General features: G+C 40.9%; 1 protein-coding gene across 4 annotated transcripts in view; it reads right to left on the minus strand.

The window, feature by feature from the left end:
- The window catches only part of sox13 (SRY-box transcription factor 13), a 51,988-nt gene that overhangs the window by 24,655 nt on the left and 3,879 nt on the right, over positions 1–23,454 (minus strand). The window contains exon 1 of one of the 4 annotated variants that reach the window (XM_086291274.1): positions 20,987–21,034. The exons of 2 other annotated variants lie outside the window; for them this stretch is intronic. Coding sequence is in view for 1 of the 2 variants with exons in the window: in XM_086291272.1 (XP_086147398.1) it covers positions 6,649–6,731 (83 nt within the window). In the remaining variant the exon portion in view is untranslated. Of the gene's footprint in view, positions 1–6,648; positions 6,732–20,986; positions 21,035–23,454 lie in introns of those variants that run through there. One more of the 4 variants, XM_086291272.1, reaches the window with a different exon arrangement.

Raw genomic sequence — 23,454 nt, forward strand, 5'->3', positions numbered from 1 at the left:
GGTGGATCTTTTGAAGCATGTGGGGACCACAGACTTCGCCAGGGACTCGTTGAAGATGTAAGTGAACACACCTGCTAGCTGGTCAGCACAGCAGCGCAGCAGACGGCCGGTGATGCCGTCTGGCCCCGCCGCTTTCCTTGTGTTCACTCTCCTCAGTGCCGCTCGGACGTCATGCTCCGCGATGCTGGTCACCGGTCTCTCGCTGATGACGTCACTGAGAGAGCTATTCTGCCTGACCTCCGTCAGCACCCAGTCTCTCCCAATGCTCATCAGGCACATCTTCCAAGCCCAAAAAACAGTATCAGGACAGCCTTACACATCAGTAGTACCTCACATTATCCCTCCAAGGTTTAAGTCATCATTAGTGATATCCCTAACCCTAAACCCTGACTCTAAGCAATCGAAATATGTACTTTTTTAGTACTCTTGCAAGTTTTAGCATATCTAAAATTTTAAAAAGGACTTTTGTAAAAAAAAAAAAAAAAAAAAGATTCTTATTGGTTTTCCATAATTAGATACAATTTTCTTATATCCTGCTTATAACTTAATAATTGCTACAAATAGCTAAATCAATTTGTGACATTTCTGCCTCTTAAAGGAAACCCTAATTTTGAGGTGGTAAATTTAAGAAAAAAAGGTGACTCCTGAATTCAGTTTTGAGAGTTAGGTGGTGGTTGTGTTAAAGTGTGTGTGTGTGTGTGTCTCCCTCAGTTTGTGACAGTGAATAATGAGAGGTTATAGGGGAGGGAGACAGACAACGCCTCAGTGAGGAAGAAAAGCAGAAAACTGAAGAGGGGACAGGTTGAGTGAGAGAGGTTTGAACCAGAGTGAACTTGAACAAATCAACTCAGGGTTGTGTGCATACGTGTTATTTCCCAGCTCTACAGCAGGAGGAAAGAAAAACACAGCAGACAGCAGAACAAAACAAACAGAACACACAAGGGCAAAAAGTGCACATATATATAAAGAGGCAGAAAAAAAGCCATTGTTGGAGCCGGGGAACAAAGGAAGCCGAGACAATGGGGGAGAGGCTGACAAAAGCCGCCGGCCGCAGGAAACAGGCCGGATAACAATGCCAGCGGAATGTGCCGACCAACTCAGGAACATGGCAAAAAAAAAAAAAAAAAAAAGCGCCACCGTTCTGCGGAAAGCATAAGAATGATTAGTGCCCCCCCTTAGCTTGCACACTGTGTTTCCAAACAAAGCCACCTGTCTGCCAGGGTCCAAGACTCCAAACCTCAGTGATGTATATGCATGCGTTTGTGTGTCTGTGTGTGTGTTAAAAGCTACAAAACACAGGTAGAAACGTTGTGCACCGAACTCAGCTGCCATGTGGTCACAGAAGAGTTGTTTACAGTCTGATTTTAGCTCCAAGTAATGGATAGAGAGTGCAAGCATTTGCAGGAACGTCCGTGAAGTCTGTTTGTTTCCTGAGACCACAAGGACTTGTCTGCAGATAATTTACATCGCAATGCACCAACTACACTACGCTCCAGGTGGCAGATTTCAAAGAACTATAACAGGAATGAATAATTGGCCGTCAGCTGTACATGTCTGCAACGGAGCATAATTCAGGTGAAAAACTCAATGGGTGCAGTTGCTCTGCAGTTGGTACTAGTCCAGCAAGCAACATCAAGCAAATCTAAGGTTATTATGTGGTGCAAGAATAACCACAGAAAACTATTGAGATACTTTGTCTACTGGAATAATGTTTAATTTAATCTTCAAGGAAATTGGCAGAATAAACAGCTAAACACTTGAATTTCACTCACTACTATGAGCTTGTTTTTTTAGGAAATCCTGACAACTAGATTAAAAAATCTTTAAAGATTGATATTTGTCTTGAACTATAAATTCAGTTCGTCGATAATAAATGCCACACTTAATTTTCTCAGCAGATGACGTGGATTCCTATGACCTCTTGAGAAAGGATAATGACAACTTGGACCAACTTGAAGAGGGCGATTTCCCTTTGCAATTCTACAAAGGCTGCAGTGTCAACCCTGTAAAGTGAGACACGTCCCTTACTTACCTGATGAGTTTAATGAACATATTTTGTTTATGAGAACACCAGCTCAACAGTTACGCGGCCCTCTGGGAACACTCCCGAAGCTCCTGACCGGCCCCTCTGCCAACGCCAAGCAACATGAAAAACACATTTCCAGCACTCTAGGAAACACACAGTAATGTTGTTGGTGCATTTTAACACAAACCCACCTGCCTGGCTAGGCTCTAAACCTGTGTGAATGTGTGTGCATTTATGACTCGTTGTGTTTTCAAATCACAAAGCGATAAAAGAAAATCTAATTTACACAGCTGACGGTAACTAAAAAGCACAATAAACACACCTGCAAGCAGGGGGATCACCAGCAATTGAACTCATTTGTTGCCACCTGTTTGATTACTCTTGGTTTAAAGATGATATCACACTCATTTGTATATCTTTCATATTAAAAAAACAACAACTGTGATTTTGCTTCAAATTTTACTGCCTGATTGCATTTGTTATCTGTCATATTTGGGAAAAGTTACCATCAGCTTCAAACCCACAACACTGTTCATCAGCCTAATCCTGTCTGACGTCTGCTTTCAGCTGTGGTGTGTAGTTTTGTAGGGTGTTGGGAAGGAACGATTGTGGAGGGATGGAGGTGGGAAACTGTTATAAGCGAAAACCGCAGCAGTCACCGTCCATGTGGTGGCGAGGGGCTGATTGCCGGAAGAGAGGGGGTTGGAGGGTTGTGCGCAGGCGGCAGTGGCAACATACCGAGCTGAGTCCCACACAGCAAGTTATTCCTGGGTCTTCCCTTCACGTTCCACAGGGGCTGGACCGCAGAGCTGCCACAGGTGGCTTTCACACGCCTCTGTACATACTCTGTGTGTGTGTGTCACCAAGTGCAGAGGTATGCACAGAATCTCAGAAGGCCGCACTGTTGTTGTCAGCGAGGAATGTGCGTCCAGGTGCAAGTACAAGCACAAAGGTACTTCAAAAACAATACAATTTGTGCCTTAGGGTGAACAATGCAAACCAGTCAAGGTTATCAGGTTATCGCTTGCCTTCACATCTCTCTCTAGTTAAACACACACTTAGCCTATCTGTACTGACTGCACCTACGTGGAACCTGACCTTGTGCATACATGTATATATGCGGTGTGTTGCATGACTTAAATAGCACTGGCTTCTTCTAAGGTTATCTGATTGAGGCCTGTTTTTCAACCACCTACGGTGTTATTCAGCTTTTATAGGCGCTCACCACATGCTGCTAAGAAATCACAATGAAACAGACCTCAGAGCAGCCAAGAGTTGTTTTTTTCACGTTTACTGAAAAATATTCCAATTATAGTTATATAATAGACATGGACATGATGATGTGTAGACTTTCAGCTTTCATTTGAGGGTACCCACATTCAAATGGGAAGAAGGTTTTAGGAGTTTCAGCTCCTTAACATGTGCCACCCTTTTTTTAAAGGGACCAAAAGTAAATGCACAATTAGGGCTATTTCATAGGCAGGTATGGGCAATTCCTTTGTTATGTCATTATCAATTAAGCAGTAAAAGGCCTGGAGTTGATTTGAGGTGTGGTGCTTGAGTTAGAAGATTTTGCTGTGAACAGACAACATGCGGTCAAAGGACCTCTGCATGCAGGTGAAACAAGCCACCCTTATGGTAAAATGGTAAATGGCCTGTATTTATATAGCGCTTTACTAGTCCCTAAGGACCCCAAAGCGCTTTACATATCCAGTCATCCACCCATTCACACACTGGTGATGGCAAGCTACATTGTAGCCACAGCCACCCTGGGGCGCACTGTCCGGCTGCCGGACACTGGCACCACCGGGCCCTCTGACCACCACCAGTAGGCAACGGGTGAAGTGTCTTGCCCAAGGACACAACGACCGAGACTGTCCAAGCTGGGGCTCGAACCGGCAACCTTCCGATTACAAGGCGAACTCCCAACTCCCAACTCTTGAGCCACGATCGACCCTTAAGCTGAGAAAACAGAAAAAAACCCTTCTGAGAAATTGATACAGCATTGATACAGCGTTTGTTACATTCTGAGAAAGACAGAAAGCACCGATGAAGTCAGCACCACAACACACAATTCTGGAAAAATATCCTTTGGATAGATGGAACCAAGGTTAACCTCTACCAGAATGATGCCAAGAAAAAAATATGGAGAAGGCGTGGAACAGCTCATGGTCCAAAGCCCAATGGCTTGGGTGTGCATGGCTGCCAGTAGCACCAGGACACTAGTGTTTATTGATGATGTAGCACAGGACAGAAGCAGCCGAACAGATTCTGAGGAGTTCAGAGACATACTGTGTCTGACTGATTGGGCAGTGTTTCATAATAAAAATGGACAATGACCCAGAACATACAGCCAAAGAAACCCAGGAGTTTATTAAACCAAAGAAGTCAAATATTCTTGAATGGCCAAATCAGTCACCTGATCTTAACCCAAATGAGCATGCACTTGTTGATGACTAAACTTTAGGGTTAGGCCCACAAACAAACAGCAACTGAAAGCTGCTGCAGTAAAGGCCTGGCAGATCATTAAAAAAGAGGAACACTGCACAATGCCACTGCTGTACTTCTAGAGTTCTAGGGTTCTTGGCCCTCAGGGTCCCCCCATGCAGTGCTCCGAACGTTATTTAAGCGTCTGCCAAATGCTGATTGGTTGACAAGGAAGAAGCGTGAAAAGACGTTAAAGATCAAAAGTACAGCATGAAAAGCACAGACAGTGGCTGCAGTGGACACTTTGCATAGTTTAATTCTTTGTTCCACTTCAGCTCTTTGTATGTTAGAACGTCACTTTTCGCTTCAGCAGTTTGACAGACCAACAGTGACACAAGCAAGAATAGCCCATGGACTGGCTGAACGACATACTTTGTTCACTGACGGCCAGACCGACCATCCCTAACTATCTACACACTATGAGCAAGCTCCTCTTGCTGAACCATAAATTGACTGGAGACCCGAGAAGTTGCATACTTTGCCTTGTGGCAAGTTGCATCTCTTGGTAACATGCTCTTCTTTGTGGACAAAAATATTAAATAATTATATTAAAGAAAGTATTCTATTTCTATATCTGCAAGTTATTAACTTAACCTAACTGCTTAGAAAACAAGCAACTGCAGTTTTTGCTAGCCAAAATTAAAGAGACGTATGATTCCACCTAGCTAAACAAACTAGAATAAAGCTAGCCAGACCTAGCGTTAGCTGATAACTACCACTAGCTCTGGCTAGCTTTGTTATTAATTAATAATTCCTAGCTCTAGCGTCATTAAAATACGATCACATTCGACAAAACACGTAATTAGTCTCTGACAGGAAGGATTCGGGGAGTTGATCCTCTGAAAGCAGACCACAGTGGCCTCGCTATCCAACCACAGTCATGGCTGCGCTGTTCCAGGACTACCCGCTGCGAGCTGAGCGCTCCCGCCACAACAGACAGGGAGGGGCTGGAGAATGACAGGGAGAGAGCATACCTCTGTCCTCTGACAAAAATGGCCTCCTTTCCTTTGAGCACTCAAAACACTGAAACGTTATACTTCCCATGACACAAGAATCACTTCACACAAAACCTTCAGTTACCCAACAAGTTGTAACATGTAAAACCCAACATTTCCCCCCAGGAGGCTTGGCAATGCAAATCCCTTCTGTTGTTCTCCCTTTCTTTTCTTTTCTTCCTTTGTTTCTTTATTCTTTTCTCACCGCTTGTTTTTCTTTTCACCTTACCCCTCCCAACAAGAGCAGGCTGCTGGGTTTATATCGTCCTTGTCGCTTTCTAACTGCTGCCTGAGGCAGAATAGCACAGAATGCACAATAGACGTAAGAGAGAGTGCCAGGAGCCATTCTCAGCAGTAGCGAGCAGCAGGATAAAATGTTAGACATCTAAAGCAGCCTACTTAGTGATAAACAAATAAAGACATTCTCTTTGTCGGTAGTGAGACTGACAGCTGTAATGGCAGAAGGTTCCTTCTGCCAAATGCAAAAAACAAAAACACAAAATCACTTACTTATACTTGGCTCAGGCACAAGAATCTATCAGGTCAAAAAAAAAAAAAAATGCAACAAACAAAGAAGAAGGTAAAATAACTCAGACCCTGATCTGCACGAGTTTCCGTAGCCAGTTTCATCTCTGAAACACAATCGCATTCAGGAAATTTTCTCACTTGTTGTTCAATTGTCAGCGGTGTCCCATGACCGAACTCACACTATAAGTTTCCAACCTGCTGTGCAGTCATGTTAAGACAAGTGCGAACCAATGTACAAACAAGTGTTTGTGGATATGTTTTGCAGCTAGCACTATTTGATTAGGGATGATAAAACAATTTAGCGTTCCGCACCAGCTATAGAGCCAGTGTGCCCACAGGGCCTGGCTCGGCCTTATCACGGCAAGAGCGTCAAGCAAAACATTACTCAAGCAAACCACATCACCAGTTCAGTCAGTGGTTGTGCTTCATTAGTAACACGGAGCATTAAAAACACACATATTCATTTTTTTAAAGAAACATGCATCTCCTACTTTGATCAGTGTCTATTTAAAGGAAAAGCAAGACTGAATTAAAAGATGTTCACAAACACTTACACAAGCACACCTTGGACTCTCACCTATCCATCTACCCTCTGTAGCTGTCTGTACTGACCTGGTAGTGCAGAGTGGAAGTGAGGAGATCCAACAGCGCTCCCTGACTGGAAGAACTGGAAGAGATCTGCTAACACAGGTCATAGTGAGTGTTTCTCCCTCACCGGTAACGCCTGTCTTTTCTACTCTTCTGTTACCTCTGACCAGCCCCCCCCCCAAGAGGGGAAGTACAAAGAGCCTGTTCAAATCCCATCGTATAGCCGCCGTGTTTGCATAATTAGCATGCTGTTTGCAGGTAACCTTTGCTGCTTACAGACGTGCATGACACTGATCGGACCTCAACCAGCCAACAGGTTTGATTGCGGTGTGATAAGCACATTCACGGGCTTTAGACACTTTCGAACACAGTCGGCTTTATTCTAGGCTTTTTATGATTTCCAGGATGTGTGGCGGGGTGGAGGGGTGGGGGGACAGAAAAATGCCGGGTGGGTGGTTGTAAAGGTAAGGGAATAAGGCAACCGGTCACAACGAATCAAAGAGACAAGCAAACGATTTTAAAACGAAGCAAAAAAAAAAAAAATTCTTTAAAAAATCTTTACCCTACTATTTACCAAAAACTTTTTAATCAAAGCTCCGATTGCTTTATCGTGATCAGATCATTTGATAAAGCACAAATTTCAACATTTTGATGTACAATGCAGTATTATAAAGCCCCCTCCCTCACTGTTACCTCTCATTTTACATTGTTGGATGTAGTTTGGTCTCTGACTCCTGCGTGCAAGTGGGGAAAGGAGCTCCACAATTAGTTGCCGTAAGTGCACAGTGGTGTATAGTGCAGAGGTAATCTGATCGGACACACTCAAGCTGAAAATGTAGGGAATTCTGGTGTGATGCGAGATACAAGATCAGCCAGTTTGGCAGCGCTGCGAGAGTAGTTTTTTGAAGAAAATAAGTAAAGCTTCAGTGAGGTAACAATGTTTAGTCAACTATGTTGTAAATAGATACAAGTAAGCAAACGCACCTTTATGATGTTCCACAAAGGTTACATGGGAGACACACATGATTTTACTTGCCCTCTTTTGTTCCGAGCACTAATTATCTCCTGAAAGATAACAAGAAGCCGTTCCATGTGGTCCATATAGCAACGTGATGATGTTTGTCATTGTGAAGAGAAAATGTGTCGTTAATAAGAACCTCTGCAATGCCATGTGTCTGTCAGCGTAAACAGTTAAAGGTGCTGGTGGGGATTCAACCTCAAAGGAACTGGATACTCAGTTATTTCCCAGCACAGAATAGTTCTTGTTCTACTTGTCCCGTCAGGCATGTTACTTTATTCTTTACATTAGGCGCTGACTACAGCCAAAGTGAGCCATTAAGCCATTATGCTGAGGTGCATCGTAAACACGCCGTGTTTCATGACCTGTGAGTGGCCAGTACCTTTGTCCATATAGTGTATTATGACTTGATGTGAGGTACAGAGTATCTAGAAAGTTTGCACTCATGCAGCTTATGGATGCATGGCAGTGTTTTCAGAAATTTTATCACTCAGTCCGCTCATCTAAATATAATCATCCCTGACTTGAGAAAAAGAAAATAAACATCTCAATGGCCTAAGGATGAAAAATTCAAACTCTAGAAACCAGTGGATGATGTCAGGTGAGCAAGAAAAAAACGAAGACATGTACTGCAGCTTATTGTGAGCATTCCTTTGCAATTTGTCTCACAATTGCAAATCACACTTTAAACTCCTGAATTTCAAACATGCACACAGTTTTACTTGACTTACACACCTTTTCAAGCTCTACTTCTCTGGCTCTCCAACAGTTTAAGTCACTTTTATTTAACACTACCTGGCTGCTTTCACATTCAAAAGCTGCTTTTCAATCACATTTCAAGGCCGTCCAACACAACACTTGTACTGAACACTTGTAAGATCGCGCTGAGAGATGAGGTCTCAAAGATTTGTGAGAGTATGTTTTGGTCTTGGATTTTTTTATTTATTTATTTATTTTAAATATTGGAGAGGTTTGGTAACATGTGGGTACACACACACACACACACACACACACACACACACACACACACACAGCAGCTTCCTTGTGTTGCTGACTGGGCCTCATTAGAGAATGAGCTCTTAGGACTGGAGACACAAAAGCCTTGCTCTCTTCCTCTTTCCTTCCCCTCTCTTCTTCTGTTCTCTTGGCCTTTTGATGTCAAGAGTACTGAACCATGGTGCATAGTCCAAAGAATAACCTCATCAAGCATACACACACAGTTTTCCAATTTTTTCAAGTTTCTCTTTTTTCCTTTTAGTGTGCAATGAATGCGCGTGTGTGTGTGTGTGTGTGTGTGTGTGTGTGTGTGTGTGTGTGTGTGTGTGTGTGTGTGCACATACTATAAGGCCTGATAAGTTGCTGTTGTTCTGTGGTCGTTGGTCAGTTCATCACACACAAAGAGCAGTGTTGGGAGCTCCCGCACTGTGATAGAGTGATAGAGACATCACAAAGACTACATTTTACTCCCCTTTTCCTCTTGCAGCTCAGGGGCTGCCCCTCAGGGGTCCACCCACTGCACTGAGCACACACACACACACACACACACACACACACACACACACACACACACACACACACACACACACACACACACACACACACACACACGCCATTCCATTACATCTCTACATCACCTCGTACTTGCAAATGCAACAAATATAGATTTAGTGGAGGTTACGTAAAGAGACACAACATGAATGAAGACATTTAGCAGAGATGCATATTAATTCGTACACTGTGGAGCAACTTTATTGTATGAAGACTGAGCTCTGTTTGGGTTGGAAGTTTAAAATCCATATTTAATAAAGGGAAGAAAATAGTTACAAGAAGGGAACACATCACAATAGGGCTGTGCGATATGACCAAAATCTCATATCCCGATATAAGAATTCTATCGTCCCGATAACGATATAAATCACAAAAATTTAACATTTTCTGTAAATTCTGTGAATCTCGGGCAGCTCGACTTGCGTGAAGTGTTTCCAGCTTTGCATCGTGTAGCTGGAGTCGAGTGTTTTAACCGATGCATGAAACGATACATTTTCAGACATAAGTTGTAACGGCCGCCGTTTTCTTTGTGAGTATTTATTACACGGCGTGCTGCGGGGAAAAAGCCTGTTCTAAGGTTTGAGTCTATGGTTTATTTTTTAGCACCTGGCGGCTCTTTTTTGCTTCTCATCCGTAAATAATCTGCTCTTTCACGTGATTCAGTGTATTTTGAAAAGTCTCAACAGGATATTGAGCTTTATTGTGAAAGGCTTATGTGGAACATAAACAAGCGGACACGCGATGGTTTTACCGTCGTTGTTGCTAACGACAACGCATAAAAACAGGCACTTGTCCATCTGTAGTGTGGTTATATTAAATATAAGAGAAAGAGAGAACTTTAAGAAATTAATATAGCCACTACAGTGACCATCAAAACGATGAAAAAAATATTGCTGTAAACAGTTTATTTTGCAACACCACGAAACAAACGATAGCGTAAAATGAAACGATAGACGTTTTTATATCGTCATCCGATCTATATCGTTATATCGAACAGCCCTACATCACAATACATTTGAGAATCAGCAGCGGCACGAACGAGCGAAGAAAAAATGTTTTGCATGTCAGATAAGAAAGCAAGAGGATTGAAAATCTCATACACACACCATGAGCGTGGCAAGAAAAACAAAATAAGTCTGCTTGCTGGCCCCTGAATAGACTTCCTGACAATCTGAGGTACTAGAATCATTCTATGCACTGCTCATGGTGTTTGTGGCATACATGAAGTAACCTGCAGTAGAAGAAACTCATGGGGAAATATATTCTGGCTGTGAGCTAATCAAACGAAATGACACACAAGTATACCTATATTTATTCGTACAAAGTAGACATCAAACATTTTCCTAATTTACCATTAAATGAAAAATTCTGCTATCAGAAATTTAAGATAGCATATCTAAAGAGTTTCACTTACAAGAGTGCCAAATAGTTTAAATATGATACTAAATGCTGCAGCAAATACATACTGTATTTTTCGAATTATAAGACGCATTAAGCGAAACAAAACAGTCAGATAAGTCAAACTTTACTCAACTCATTCTTCCTGCTTCCTCCACTTGCGTACCATTGATTCATTAATGTTGAAGTCTCTCGCAGCTTGTCTGTTCACGTGTTGTTGCAGTTTATTAATGACTAACCTGGTATTGTGGATGGATTATCTCAGTCGTTCTCCTAAATGAAGTTTGGTCCGTTTACAGCATCCTGCCATGCGATTGCATTTGTCCCTAACCATCGGGAACCCTCACATTAATTTTTATCGAGTGGAAAAAAGTTGGCTTTCATCCTCAAGCTTCACTGTGTTTATGCTATGCTAACATAGCTGTGTAGCTAGCCACCATGTAGCACATGTAGCTAACTTCCTGCTAACTTCTAACTCAGTTAAATTGAATAACTTCTGTTTTCATGGATGCCTGGATGTTAGACTTAATTGTTACACCTGGTGAAGCAGCAACGCTGATCATTTTATTACAGATGAAAGAATTTAGACAGCTTTTTACTCTCAGTGTTTGTTTGACTTCGGGATCTGAAGCAGACGGAGTTTTGGACCCAGATTCCTCTTGACTACAGTAGCCATAATGTTCCGACAATCCATCAAGAGGTGTGGCTTTGTAGCTTACCAAAGTCATACTAAAACATTTTTTGACAGATTTTTGAGAGCCCAACCAGAATTCATACATAAGGCACACCAGATTATAAGGTACACTGTCGATTTTTGAGAAAATTAAAGGATTTTAAGTGTGCTTTATTGTCCGAAAAATACAAAAGTACAAATAATCTCCAGTCAATGAGAATATGTCATCTTTGTTTTTATTGTATTGTTCCTCTAAGTCAACAAGTCAACACTCATTCTAAATGAGACATATTAAAAACTATGTATTTTCCCCAGAATAGTACATGATGCCTTTCTCCACAATACAGTTTAGTTTTTATAGGGCTGGGCCATATCATACCTTTCACGGTAATACCGGTATAATGTTGGGCAACGATAAGAAAATGAAATATCGCGATAGAATATGGATAAAATGCGCATGCGCAGTGCCTTTGTTTTCATACGCACATGGTGGAAAAAGCATGGTGGCGACGGAGAATGAGAAGGGCGAAAGCGGCTTTCGTCCATCAGATACACAACAAAGCACTATTTTTGGTAGAGCATGCTAGCGGGCTGTCGTTATTACCGTGTTTTTTGGAAAATACGGCACACTTCTGAAAATCAACAGTGCCCCTTATAATCCCGTGCGCCTTATGTATGAATTCTGGTTGTGTTTACTGACCTCGAAATGATTTTATGTACACGGCACTCGAAAATCTGTCAAATGTTTCAGTACAACTTTGCTAAGCTACGAACCCACCGCTTGATGGATTGTCGGAGCATTACGGCTATTGTAGGCAGCAGCCTCGCGGAGTGATACGTACTGTGCTTCAACATAATATTACCGTATTGTGTGTGTATAACCTCTTTTTAAGTTTTGTGGATATTATACATGGTTATGCTGAGGATATGTCAGCCAGTTTCCACTGGAAATGCTTTTTGGTTAAACTGTCAGCGAGGAATTTGCACTGTTACGTTTTTATATAACTTTAATGCACATAAAAAACAGCTGCTTGTTTAAGTGAAAATAAATTGATGGGGTTTTTTTTTGCACTAATAAAGTTGTGGAGTTGTAAAGTATTTTGTCTAGTGTCAATTATATCATCAGTTATATCATTATCGCAAATTTTCAAATGTATATCGTGATAAATATTTTTGGTCATATCGACCTGTTCTAAGTGTTTACATGACTTAGCGATCAGAGGGTTAACACATATTACCTCCTTCTATTGTTGTTGTTATGGTCAACTGTAACCCATGCCATCTTAACCAAATATAGAGCTGAATAACTAGTTTTTGCAGTTCCCATCACAAGCTCCCCATACAAATCCTAACATCAGTAAGATGGAAACATTAGTGGGACAGCTGCTTTCTTAGTAAATGGGCACCATCACCTCAAAGCAAGAGGACAAAGACGTGCACGTGAGGTTAACCGTAGATAAAGTGTGTAGAAGGGGACAGCATAACATCTACCAAAGTAGGGTTAAAATGTGACTTGGAGTCGAAAGTGCTTTGATTCATAGTGACATCACAATTTTAGCTGACTATACTGTAAAATAAATGTTGGTTGCCCAATGCGGCAGCTATATTCAAGCAGTACCAACTGCACATGAAATTCCCTGGGAAAATGGAGGCTCAAGTGTGCAACCAAAACAGGAAGAGGATTGTGCTTTTCACAGGTAAATGAAATCACGGACAGTTGGAAAACCATAATAACTGAGCAAACTCTGGTTGCAAAAGCCTGAAGCAGGAGTAAACCTTAGTTTGGCTTGATCTGAGACTTAAGGCTTCAAAACCTACATTTAGTTTATTTCTATTAGATCAGCAAGTAAAAGAGTCTGTCTCCTCATCAGCCCGACAATAGAGGACGGAGATATCGTCTTTGCTAATAACCATCACATTGATTTTATGGACATTTCTTTAACAAGAGATGGGCGGTTCTAAATATCAAGGCCTGGTTTGCATGCTGCAGAAAAACAAGCTAACTCAACATCAGTTAGTTACTCTAATACTCCACACAATGAAGTATGCATTTTAATTAGATGGGTTTAACATAGACGTTACCAGAATACTAAGAGACAAGTTAAGATCATCTTTCAGTCCCGATGTATGATCGGCTAGCTTAGATAAGGCGTGCCCCTTTGTTTTCCTGCACCGATGAGCTCAGAATAGTAGAAAAATAAATGCCTTACTTACTAGGTGATTAAAGTAATTTTGCATGTCAGCATTTGTCCATCTGTCACATAGGTGTTTTTATTTGTAACTTATAATAATACATTTACATAGAGTTTGAATAACTGATTAGCACCTATAAATGAGTTCACCCAAACTGAGTCATCTGCAGATCTTCAGCAACGCTGCTTCTGCTTTTGTTTCCTTCCTCCCTAAAAAAAATTATCTGTATCTGCTGAAGGTTTAACAAGGACTTAGACTGAACACGCACTGCGTATGAGTCAACACAGACCACAAAGATGTGCTTAGTTTCTTCAGCAAAACCACTAAGACTTTTGTCTGTCGTCAAGAGATCAGGGACAACTGCTTGATTTCAAAAGCAGTCCCATTTCAGTCCTTCTTATTAATACAGGAATGAGTCAGGCTTTGTCTTAAGCTCTGTGTGGTATTTGTCAAACAGCTTCAGTCTATCTCTGATAAGAACAATCAAGAATTTACATTTAAAGATGAATATTACTAACCCCTGACATCGCTCATTAAAGGAATCGTTTTGACTTTGCATCCTACCTTGGTTTGCATACTACTGTCTTCTGTTCGTTTTCATCTGTTCTATTGAGTGACGGTGTAAGGGGTTGTGGTTTCTCTTATTCATCTTGTTGCGGTGTGGCTGACTTTCAGCAGAACTGATAAGCACAAGCTTTTTGTGTTTCTCTTTTAACAAGGTAGAAGCAACCACAGCCAACACTGGTGTACTCCAAAATAAAAGTTTGGGTATTTGTTGCCACACAAAGTCCCAATTTACTGCACTTTGTTACAATTTACAACATACAGTCCGTGTATTTGACTGCTAAACTAAAGCAGACTGATGCAGAATGGAATTACTTTCTCATCTTTGTCAGATAGAGCAGCATGCGCGAATACAGACAAATGCATGCCATCAATTTAATTTCTCTTTTCCAACAGAAGCAGCACAACTGTGAGGGTTTTACAAGCACAGAAAAACAGCGCGGGGAGGTGAAGAGGGAAAAAAAAGACTTTTAAGGCAATATTGAAAAGATTCAGCTCAACAATCTTCCCAGTCAACAGGTACGTGAGGCGAGGTAAGAGCACAGTTTAAAGTTCACAGGCTCTCCAGACAGCAGCTGCTGTGCTGCTTCAATGCGCTGCTTTCAAGCACGGATTGTTTGTGATTCTCAGCAGAATTAAGTGTTTCAGTGTCCAAAACACTAAAAAAGGACAAATCCATTAGTAGTTGTCCATATATGTAAAAGAAATAGATAAAATAAACATAAGACTTATGTGTCTGTGTTTGTCTGTTTTTATATGGAATATAAAAATATTCCACAGTACTACTAATCATGGTAACACCACTGTACTGAAATATATCAGCCGTGACAGTGATGCCTATATGTTCTTACAGCATGCACCTCCATAGTGTATTTGGCTGAAAGTTAACATTTGTAGAATATTGACTAGAGTAGAGCTGACCTTTGCCTATATGTGCTTCAATGGAAAATTATGGAAGAAAAGAAAGAAAAAAATGAGAAAATAGTAGAAAATAGAGAGGTGGACGCAGTCTGCAGCAAGAACTGTGCAAACACAGGAAACTGTACTACTAGTTACAGTATTAACAAATCCATGTTATACACTTTATGTAATTGTATTATAAAGCATTTCACTTTGAAATGTCACTGTCATCAGTACAGGTATACTGTGATGCTCCTACCACAATACCCTGTCTTTTTTAATACAGCCAGAGCTCTTTTGCAAATGAGGTTTTATTCAAATCATATGGCCAACAAAAAAATGGATTAAAATAGAATTCGTTGTCACCGACTAAAATACTCCAAGTATACAAATTTGAAACTGATCTCGCTACACAGTGTACTCCATTCAGTGACAGTATAATGCACGCTTCTATTGTTTGTTTGTTTTTTCAAAATTTGCAGATGATACATGTACTTTTTTTCATTTTCTACAACATTTAAATGCATGATTTACTAGGTTTTCTATAATATGGTACTTTTTACACATTGATGCAAAGTCTATGCATTCGTTTTCCACTACAGCCATCCATATGAAAATACTCCAGAGTGATAAAAAAGTAAGTCTGAGTAACATTTAGAGTTAACTCAGTTGTTAACTTTATGTGACTGTATGTCTCCAGTACACTAACATCAACGTCAAACACATCTAACCCGTTCTCTGTGTTTAAATCCTGCTTAATACGCTTCATAATGTGCTCTCTCTATGACCACTGCCTCTCTCTTTCTCAAAAGCTTTCTAAATAAGATGTATAAATAGGCTGATGACACAACCGTGCCCTTCACAAAGACACCGAGGAGAGAGAAAAGAGAGGAGAACAGGACTCTGGCTTTAGTCACAGCCCCTTTTATTCTCCTGCTTTTCAGAAGCACAGGTTAAAAAGCAGCCATCTTTCTTTTCATGTCTCACTCTCGTCCCTCTTTCTCCCTCTCTCTCGCTCCCTTTTCTCTCTTCCCGTTGCGTTCACCGAAACAGGTCGTCTATTGTGGCGGCTAGCGAAAGGCTACTGTGGCATTTATCAGAGGAGGAGGAGGAGGTGGTGGTGTGGTGAGTGGGGAGAGAGAAGACAAAACACACTCCCAATAAAGAGATAGAACAAGAGAAGGAGAAGAAAGGATGTGTATGAAGGCCACTTTTTTTCTCCTCTTCCTTCACAAAGCCCCTCCACCCCCATTCCCTTTTCCACCCCCTGCTCCTTCAGGCTAGCTCAGACAAAGGAGGCCCGACTCTCACAATGTGCTCTCTCTCCTTTAGCCTGGCACACTTTATATCCTCACTCCATTTACTGCTTCTTGAGAGCACCCACATGTACATAACGTGTGTGTGTGTGTGTGTGTGTGTGTGTGTGTGTGTGTGTGTGTGTGTGTGTGTGTGTGTGTGTGTGTGCATGTTTTCAGGAGTTTCTAATGGTCATGGTGGTAGCAGTAGTGGGGGGGAGAGGGGGGGTCTATATTTGCAGAGGGTCTCATAGACCAAGAGGCCAGGACTCTGAGACGTTACTATGGCAACGCCTTTGAGCAGTAGGAGCACAACAGGTGATTCTGCTGAGGGACTGTTTGTTTCGGCACTGGCAAACTGCAGGAGGTCTTTGCTGCGTGTGTGTGCGCGCGCACACGCGAGTGCATATGTGTGCTTCAGCTTCACAAGTACAGCTGCGTATGCAACAACTTAGTGCCATAGATCTTAACCAGCTCCAATAAGCTGGAGATCATGTCTGAAGTAGCTGGCTGACCGCCGTAATGACACAGTCCGCCTCGCTACGCACACAGACCCAGCCCATGGCCCTGACTACACAGCACATACATCAAGATAGTGCCTGAAAATAGGAATACACAACAGAAGCCACTGCCTCTTATGTTAGGGCTTACAGAGAAATCCATTCACATAGAGAGGCCTGTTCAAGAAGGAGAAAGAGAGATGAAAGCAGGAGAACAGAAAGCAGTAGGGGAGCTCTAGATATTCTACAGTCAGGATATGCACTTACTGGCCATTTTGTTAGGTACACCTGTTCAACTGCTTGCTAGGCTACATGTCTAATCAGCTAATTGCACGGTAGCAACTCACAAATGTAGGCACAATCAAGACGCCCTGTTGAAGTTCAGGCTGTACATCAGGATGTCGTAAAAACTGGAGTTCTACTGGGATTTTGCCCCACAGAATGATCTGAAAAACAGAAAGTGGGAGAGCATGCCTTGTTGATGTCAGAGCAGAATGGCCAGACTGCTTCGAGCTGACCTCAAATTACCACTTGTTACAACCAAAAAGCATCTCTGAGCGCACAACAGGTCAAACCTTGAAGCAGATGGGCAACAGCAGCAGAAGACCTCGTCGGATGCCACTTCCGCCTGCTACAAACAGAAAAACTGAGGCTACGATTCGTACGGACTCATCAAAATTGCACAACAGGAGACTGGAAACACACAGCCTTGATTTCTGCTGCAACATAACAGATTTGGAATTTGTCAACAAGAACAAGAAAATGGATCCATCCTGCCCTGTATCAAAGGTTCAGACTGGTGCTGGTGGAGTAGTGATATTTTCTTGGCACACTTTGGGGGCCCCTTTGTACGAGTTCAGGGTTGTTTAAATGCCTACCTGAGCAGTGTTGCTTAGGATGTCCATTTATGTCCACTACCTATCTTACGATGGCTGCTTCCACCAGTATAATGTGCTACAACATTTTCACTGGCCTCCATAGTCACCAGATCTCAATGCAATGCACCACGTTTGACAAAAGGGGTCCAACCTGACACAAGCAAAGTATACCTAATAAAGTGACCAGTGAGCATATACCGTGTGTAAAGCAACTACGACTTATAGTTTAATAATAAGTGTAAAAGCAATCTTGGGGCTGAGCTTGACTGAGTACTACCAGCTGCCTGCACTCAGTAACTAGCTGCCTACAACACCATGTTTTATATAGCAAAAGTTTTCACTTGCTCAAATACACTGAAAGAATTTTTTCAATCTGATGCGGCATCATAGATGGCAGCGATACAAAGACATTAATAAAACCGTTATGGTGTGTTAACATTACGGTAAAAGTTTGGTTGGATTTACATACAAAACGGCTTGGTGATATGGAGTAAAATAGTTACTAAGGTAAGGTTAGCAGGTCTTCATTATCACAATATAATGTAATAACAAACATGTAGTCACAGCCACAAATCAATAGTCAATGTTTGTTTGTTTTTTAAAACCCAACTGTCTGATGTTTTGTTAACCCATCCATCCACTCTGACCTCCACCCCGTGCAGACCCTTCTTCTTATCTGCATTAACCACAAAAAATGTGGTCATTCGACTTTTGGGGAGAAAATGAAAAGGTTCTTTTCATTCCTTTTTCTTAGATTCAGTAACAGCGTGCTTATCTCCTGGGCTGCCAGATGACAGAGAAGAAAGAAGAGCCCAGGTAGAAAAATGGATTTGCTGCCTTTCCTATTAGATGTGCAGAAACAGCTAAAGGTTAACTTTAGGCTGACAAACAGGACTGAACACTTTTTGCCAAGCAGATTATTTTTGAGAGGGTAAGCTTGTGTTTTTCCACGCTTTTCGTTTTGTGAATGAATAAGGTGAAGAAAGCCAAAAATCAGCAGTTGATGGAATCTGCCAGCAATTACTGTGTTATCGTTTTTAATTCCTTTGTTTCACGGAGCTCTGCTGTTTTCACAACTGCTCTGACTCAGGCCCGCTTTTGCACCGGCTGACATGCTCTTTCAACGCCACAAACACACACACTGTACTTTACTGTGGCACACACCTGTGCTGCTGCTGTAAATACTCACTAGAGCACTAAATGCATACGAATCCACAGCTGAAAATAGTCCCAAGACAAGTGCACTATTTCCTGCTGTTTGTGCCCAGCTGTTTTAATTACAGAGCCTTTTTTTAAAAAAAAGAAAAAAAACAACTTTAAATGCTTTTTTCCCCCAATTTTGACTACTTCTAGTTAAATACTATTGCTGACTAATGAAGTAGCTTAAAGAGTAAACTAAATATAGCTCTAGGATTTGAAGAGAAAGCTGACCATTCTTTCCAGTTAGCAGGCATCTTTTGTTTTTGGAGGTGACGGGCTGATAAGGTGCTTCAATGCCACATACAGAAATTTATCTGGGTGGTTTTGCCTTCAATTGTGTTAAACTTCAGGCTGCGATAAAACTGAAAGAAAGTGAACAAGAATTAAAACATGGAAAACTAAATCCTTATCTCATCTCAAAGGAACAGCAGTAAGAACAGCAAAGGTTTGGTGTTCGGAGGATGACGGTGTCCACTGCTGTAACTCGGCTTCGCTTCTCTCTTTATTTTGCAGAGATACAACAGCTTGGATGCATGTGAGCGCATGATTTTAGACAAGTTATCGCGCTCAGCTGTGGAGAGTGGGAGATAAAAGCCAGAAGAGTGTCTCCTGCATTACCGACGATGTGTGTCTGCGCCCCTATGCCCCCTCTTTCATTTAACATTAATACAATCTAATGTTACCCCACAAATGATAAGTCATCAAAGAAGTTCAATGCAGCGGAGGAGCGCTGGCCTGTTTTCCATGCTACACATACACCACAAACTCAAATACGCAACTAACTTCTAGCAAACCGGCACATAATGGCCTACTGTCGCTTTAGATTTCATTGATTTTTAAAAAGGAAATGCAAATCATGCTGGTGGAGCTGTTGCGGAGCAAACAAACGGTCTCTGGTCATTTGCAAATGGCACTATAGACCCACACACACACACACACACACAACAAACAGGTATACAGTTTTGTGTCCTGAATTTTTTTTTTGAAAATTTAGGTTTCACATAACAACAGAGCAGCGTTGTGCAGGAGAAAGTCATGTAAATGAACCAGGAAACCGGTGTGTTTTTATTTGTGTGTGCAGGGCTCGTCTATCAATAGAGTGTTTGTGAATTCTCTCAGAAATAAACAAATCGGCTGGAAAAAGGGTGGGAACAAGCCGATTATACCTTTATCTTTAACCGTGGCAAACAAAAACAGACGTATGTCCATATGCACTTCTCTGATAGCCATGCAAATCTGTTGGTTAATTCTGAGAAAGCAGTAAAAGGCGCTGAAACGTAATTTAATAAGGCCTTTATGTCACTCAGCAGCAAAAAAAATGAATAAACTGTCAGCGAACCTGATCAGTGCAGGCATTAATGCTATCTATTAAGCCAATAATAACCTCTTTAACGCACTTTTATCTTGATGAGAGTGGCACAAAATCCACTCATCATCATGTTTATTCCTTTTTTGTTCTTTGTACGTTCTTCAAATTAAGGGGCACGAAAAAGTCTACATAAACCTGCTCATTCACGTCCCGCATGCCGAACAATAGAGAGCCGTTATGCGACGAGCATTATGGGAACAAGAGAGACAAAAGAAAAACTCGCTGCATACTTTCCAACAAAAGCCTCCCTTTCCAGCGCAACATTCAGCCAAACACACCTAAGTCCTGTAGGAGCTTGTATTCTGACATTGCGTGCTGAATGAACACACGTGCATGCAATGCAGGCGTGGAGAGGAAAAGTTCAGAAAACTTTTTTTCTCCTCTCTCCTTGTTGTGTGTTTTTCTTAAGGGATTAGAAAGTGATCAAAAGTAGCATGAGAAACACGGCGCAGGGGCCAGCGTTCGAGAAGGGTTCCGTTCTTTCTTCTTCGGAGATGATTTACAGCTGTTGATAAATAGCCTGCTGTGGTTTCGCCCCCCTCCTCTGGCTTTACGGCGCGTTTTTATGGGCTTATGACAGCATTCACGGATGGGTGAGCGCACATTCAAAGCACAGCTGGCAGAATGTAAATGAATGACATGCCAGGGGTACAGCAATCCCGTCGATATATTTTAAAAAGATAAACAAAACAAGTGTAATGTGAAGCTTTTAGTGATTAGATGCTTCAACCGTGCAATCAGATATAAGCCTGCAAGACAGTCAACCGCGAGGACACAGTGAGTTTGGTAAAAGAAGGCTTTGCCGAGGTTGAAGCAGGTATCTTACCTTGAAGGTGTGTGCAGATGTACACAGCAGGGTGTGTGTGTGCGCGGCTGCAGTATCTCTGAAAGTGGCCCATCACCAGTGTAAGACTTGTGTTTTATCACCCGCCCAGGATGAGTCTTCCTGTGTGTGTGTGTGTGTGTGTGTTTCCTCTCAAGTGTGTACAGTTATCTTTCTTTTCTTTCCTGTACCAAGGCAACAGGTGGAAAGTGTCTTTAAAAAGTCCTCTGAAGAGTGATGAGCGATGTTAAGATGAAGCAAAGGCATTCAACCAACCTCTCCACCTTTGTGTTTCCTTCACAAAGACATGACTTCTAACATCTCCACCTGAGATCCTTCCATCTCCACTTTTAATTACTGCACTCTCTCACCCCGTTTGCTTCAGAGATAACAGAAATGAATACAAGGAGCACCTTGAAACTTCTCCGTTCATCCGCTCTATCAAAAGCTCCCTCTCTTCGGCACGTGTGCTCGACGCACCACACTTTGGTCTTTGTGATAGTGATGTACAGAATCATTAAAGACTACATGTTCACGGTTCACGATGGCTTAACGCGAGGAAAAAGAGGCTGTTAGATAATGCAAAAAAGCCCATTGTGAGGCACAGAAGCTGACTGCGATATCACGTTCCTATCAGGGACATGGTGAAGAATTAACCAGAATAATCACACTTTATAAAAGCCAAGCACCTTCGTCACCAGAGAAGCCTGAACACAGGCAGGAATTTACACAGTGTGATCTTAAACAGAAATATTTCATCAAATTAAACTGAATATCTAAGCACTGTTTTTACCAGAAAAAAAACTGTTTTTTTTAGATATTCAGCATATTTTCATTTAAGAAAAACAGCAAATAGCATCAACAGCGCCATCGATTAATCAAATAATCCAAATGCACTCAAAAACAATTCACTGAACATGATTTAAAGCATTGCAAGAGTTGATTAACTTGTTGCCACAAAACACAACAAAGCAAAGTTATTACTGATCTTGGTGACTGACACCTAATATGTCACAGTTTACCTACTTTTTTATGAGTCTCTTCTAACTGCATTCAACAGATGTTTCCTTTAGGCAGGCACCAGGCGGGAGAGCTTTTGAACACGCAGCCATTTAAACTGGTCTGCACATTATTTCTGCACGAGGAGCCAAATTACTTTTGCTCAATTTAACTTTTTGTTTTTGCAGACCAAAAGATAAGTCAGTGAGACGTTTTACGGGAGATACACCTATACACAAGTCAGGTGCAGTAAGAGTAAAAGTGGGTAATAAGAAACTGAAGCGCAGGTCTGAGAGGCTAGCCTTGACTCAGAAAATAATAATAATATTAATAGTAATAATAATAAACTTCATGTATGTAGCACCTTTTAAAAACAAAGAAAAAAGGGCTTTACAAGATAAGACAGAAAAAAAGGCAAATAAGACATTTAAGAGTAGATGAAGGTGGGACATTAGGTATAGTGTTGCCATTACATAGTTTGTCCAACAGTGGGCAGCGATGACGCCATAAAATACTGCGATTTGAACGGATTTTTGTCAAAATTAAAAGGTAGATATTATTTTGTTTTTATAACAATCAGCTGGCTGAATTTCTTTTCTAATAATGTTCTATAAACACAACACATGATTTTATATGTTTTAAGGGATTGTTAAACGTTGGCTTTGCAGAAGTATCAATATAAGTACAAGTCTCTAAACTCTATCACATGTGAACTTATTACCACAGTAATTAATTGATATTATAATTAAAGAGTAATTAATTAATTAATTAATTAATTAATATTATAATAATTATTAATATTATGTTAATAAAATGATAATAACTACAAATACAAATTTTTCGATATCTAACTGTGAATTTTTTTTTAATTTAAATTGTTTGAAAATGTTTTCTTACATTTAAAGCTGTCATATTTTAGCCAGCCAACATGCAAAAGTAGGGAAAGCAGTAAATCATCACATCAGAGATCAGAAAACATGCAACTTTTTTGAATATATAGTTAAATCAGTGTTAACTTTACTATCAAAGAGCTGTTTTGTTGTTGTTTTTTTAACAATTTCTGACCAAAAGAAATCTCAAACATGATTGGGCCTTATTATGAACCTGCTGCCCACATAAAAAAAACCCTTTCAACATTACTAATAGGTGTGAATAATTTAAATCTTTTACCACATATAACAATAGTACAGCAGGCTGGAGGAATATTTTGAATAATACTGTTTATGAAAAAAAGGTTTTAACTGTTTACTTTTTCAGGTTTATTTGCCAAAGTAAACAAATTCTTTATTGTCATTTTGCATTTTTGTAAAACAAAACTCTTTCAACGCCAATCTTTTTCACAGCAGCATATGGAATAAATAAAATAAAAAGAATGAAAAGGACTTAGGCACTACTAAACTGGCTATCGCTAAGTTGTCTTTGTTGGAATTGTGTATGACTGCTCATTACTAATTAATAGAAACATGTAAAAG

Source organism: Aulonocara sp. 'chitande type north' Nkhata Bay, linkage group LG5, assembly GCF_057382095.1.
Source record: "Aulonocara sp. 'chitande type north' Nkhata Bay isolate Kocher_YH1m ecotype deep benthic linkage group LG5, A_spYH_male_GT1.1, whole genome shotgun sequence".
Taxonomy (NCBI): domain Eukaryota; kingdom Metazoa; phylum Chordata; class Actinopteri; order Cichliformes; family Cichlidae; genus Aulonocara; species Aulonocara sp. 'chitande type north' Nkhata Bay.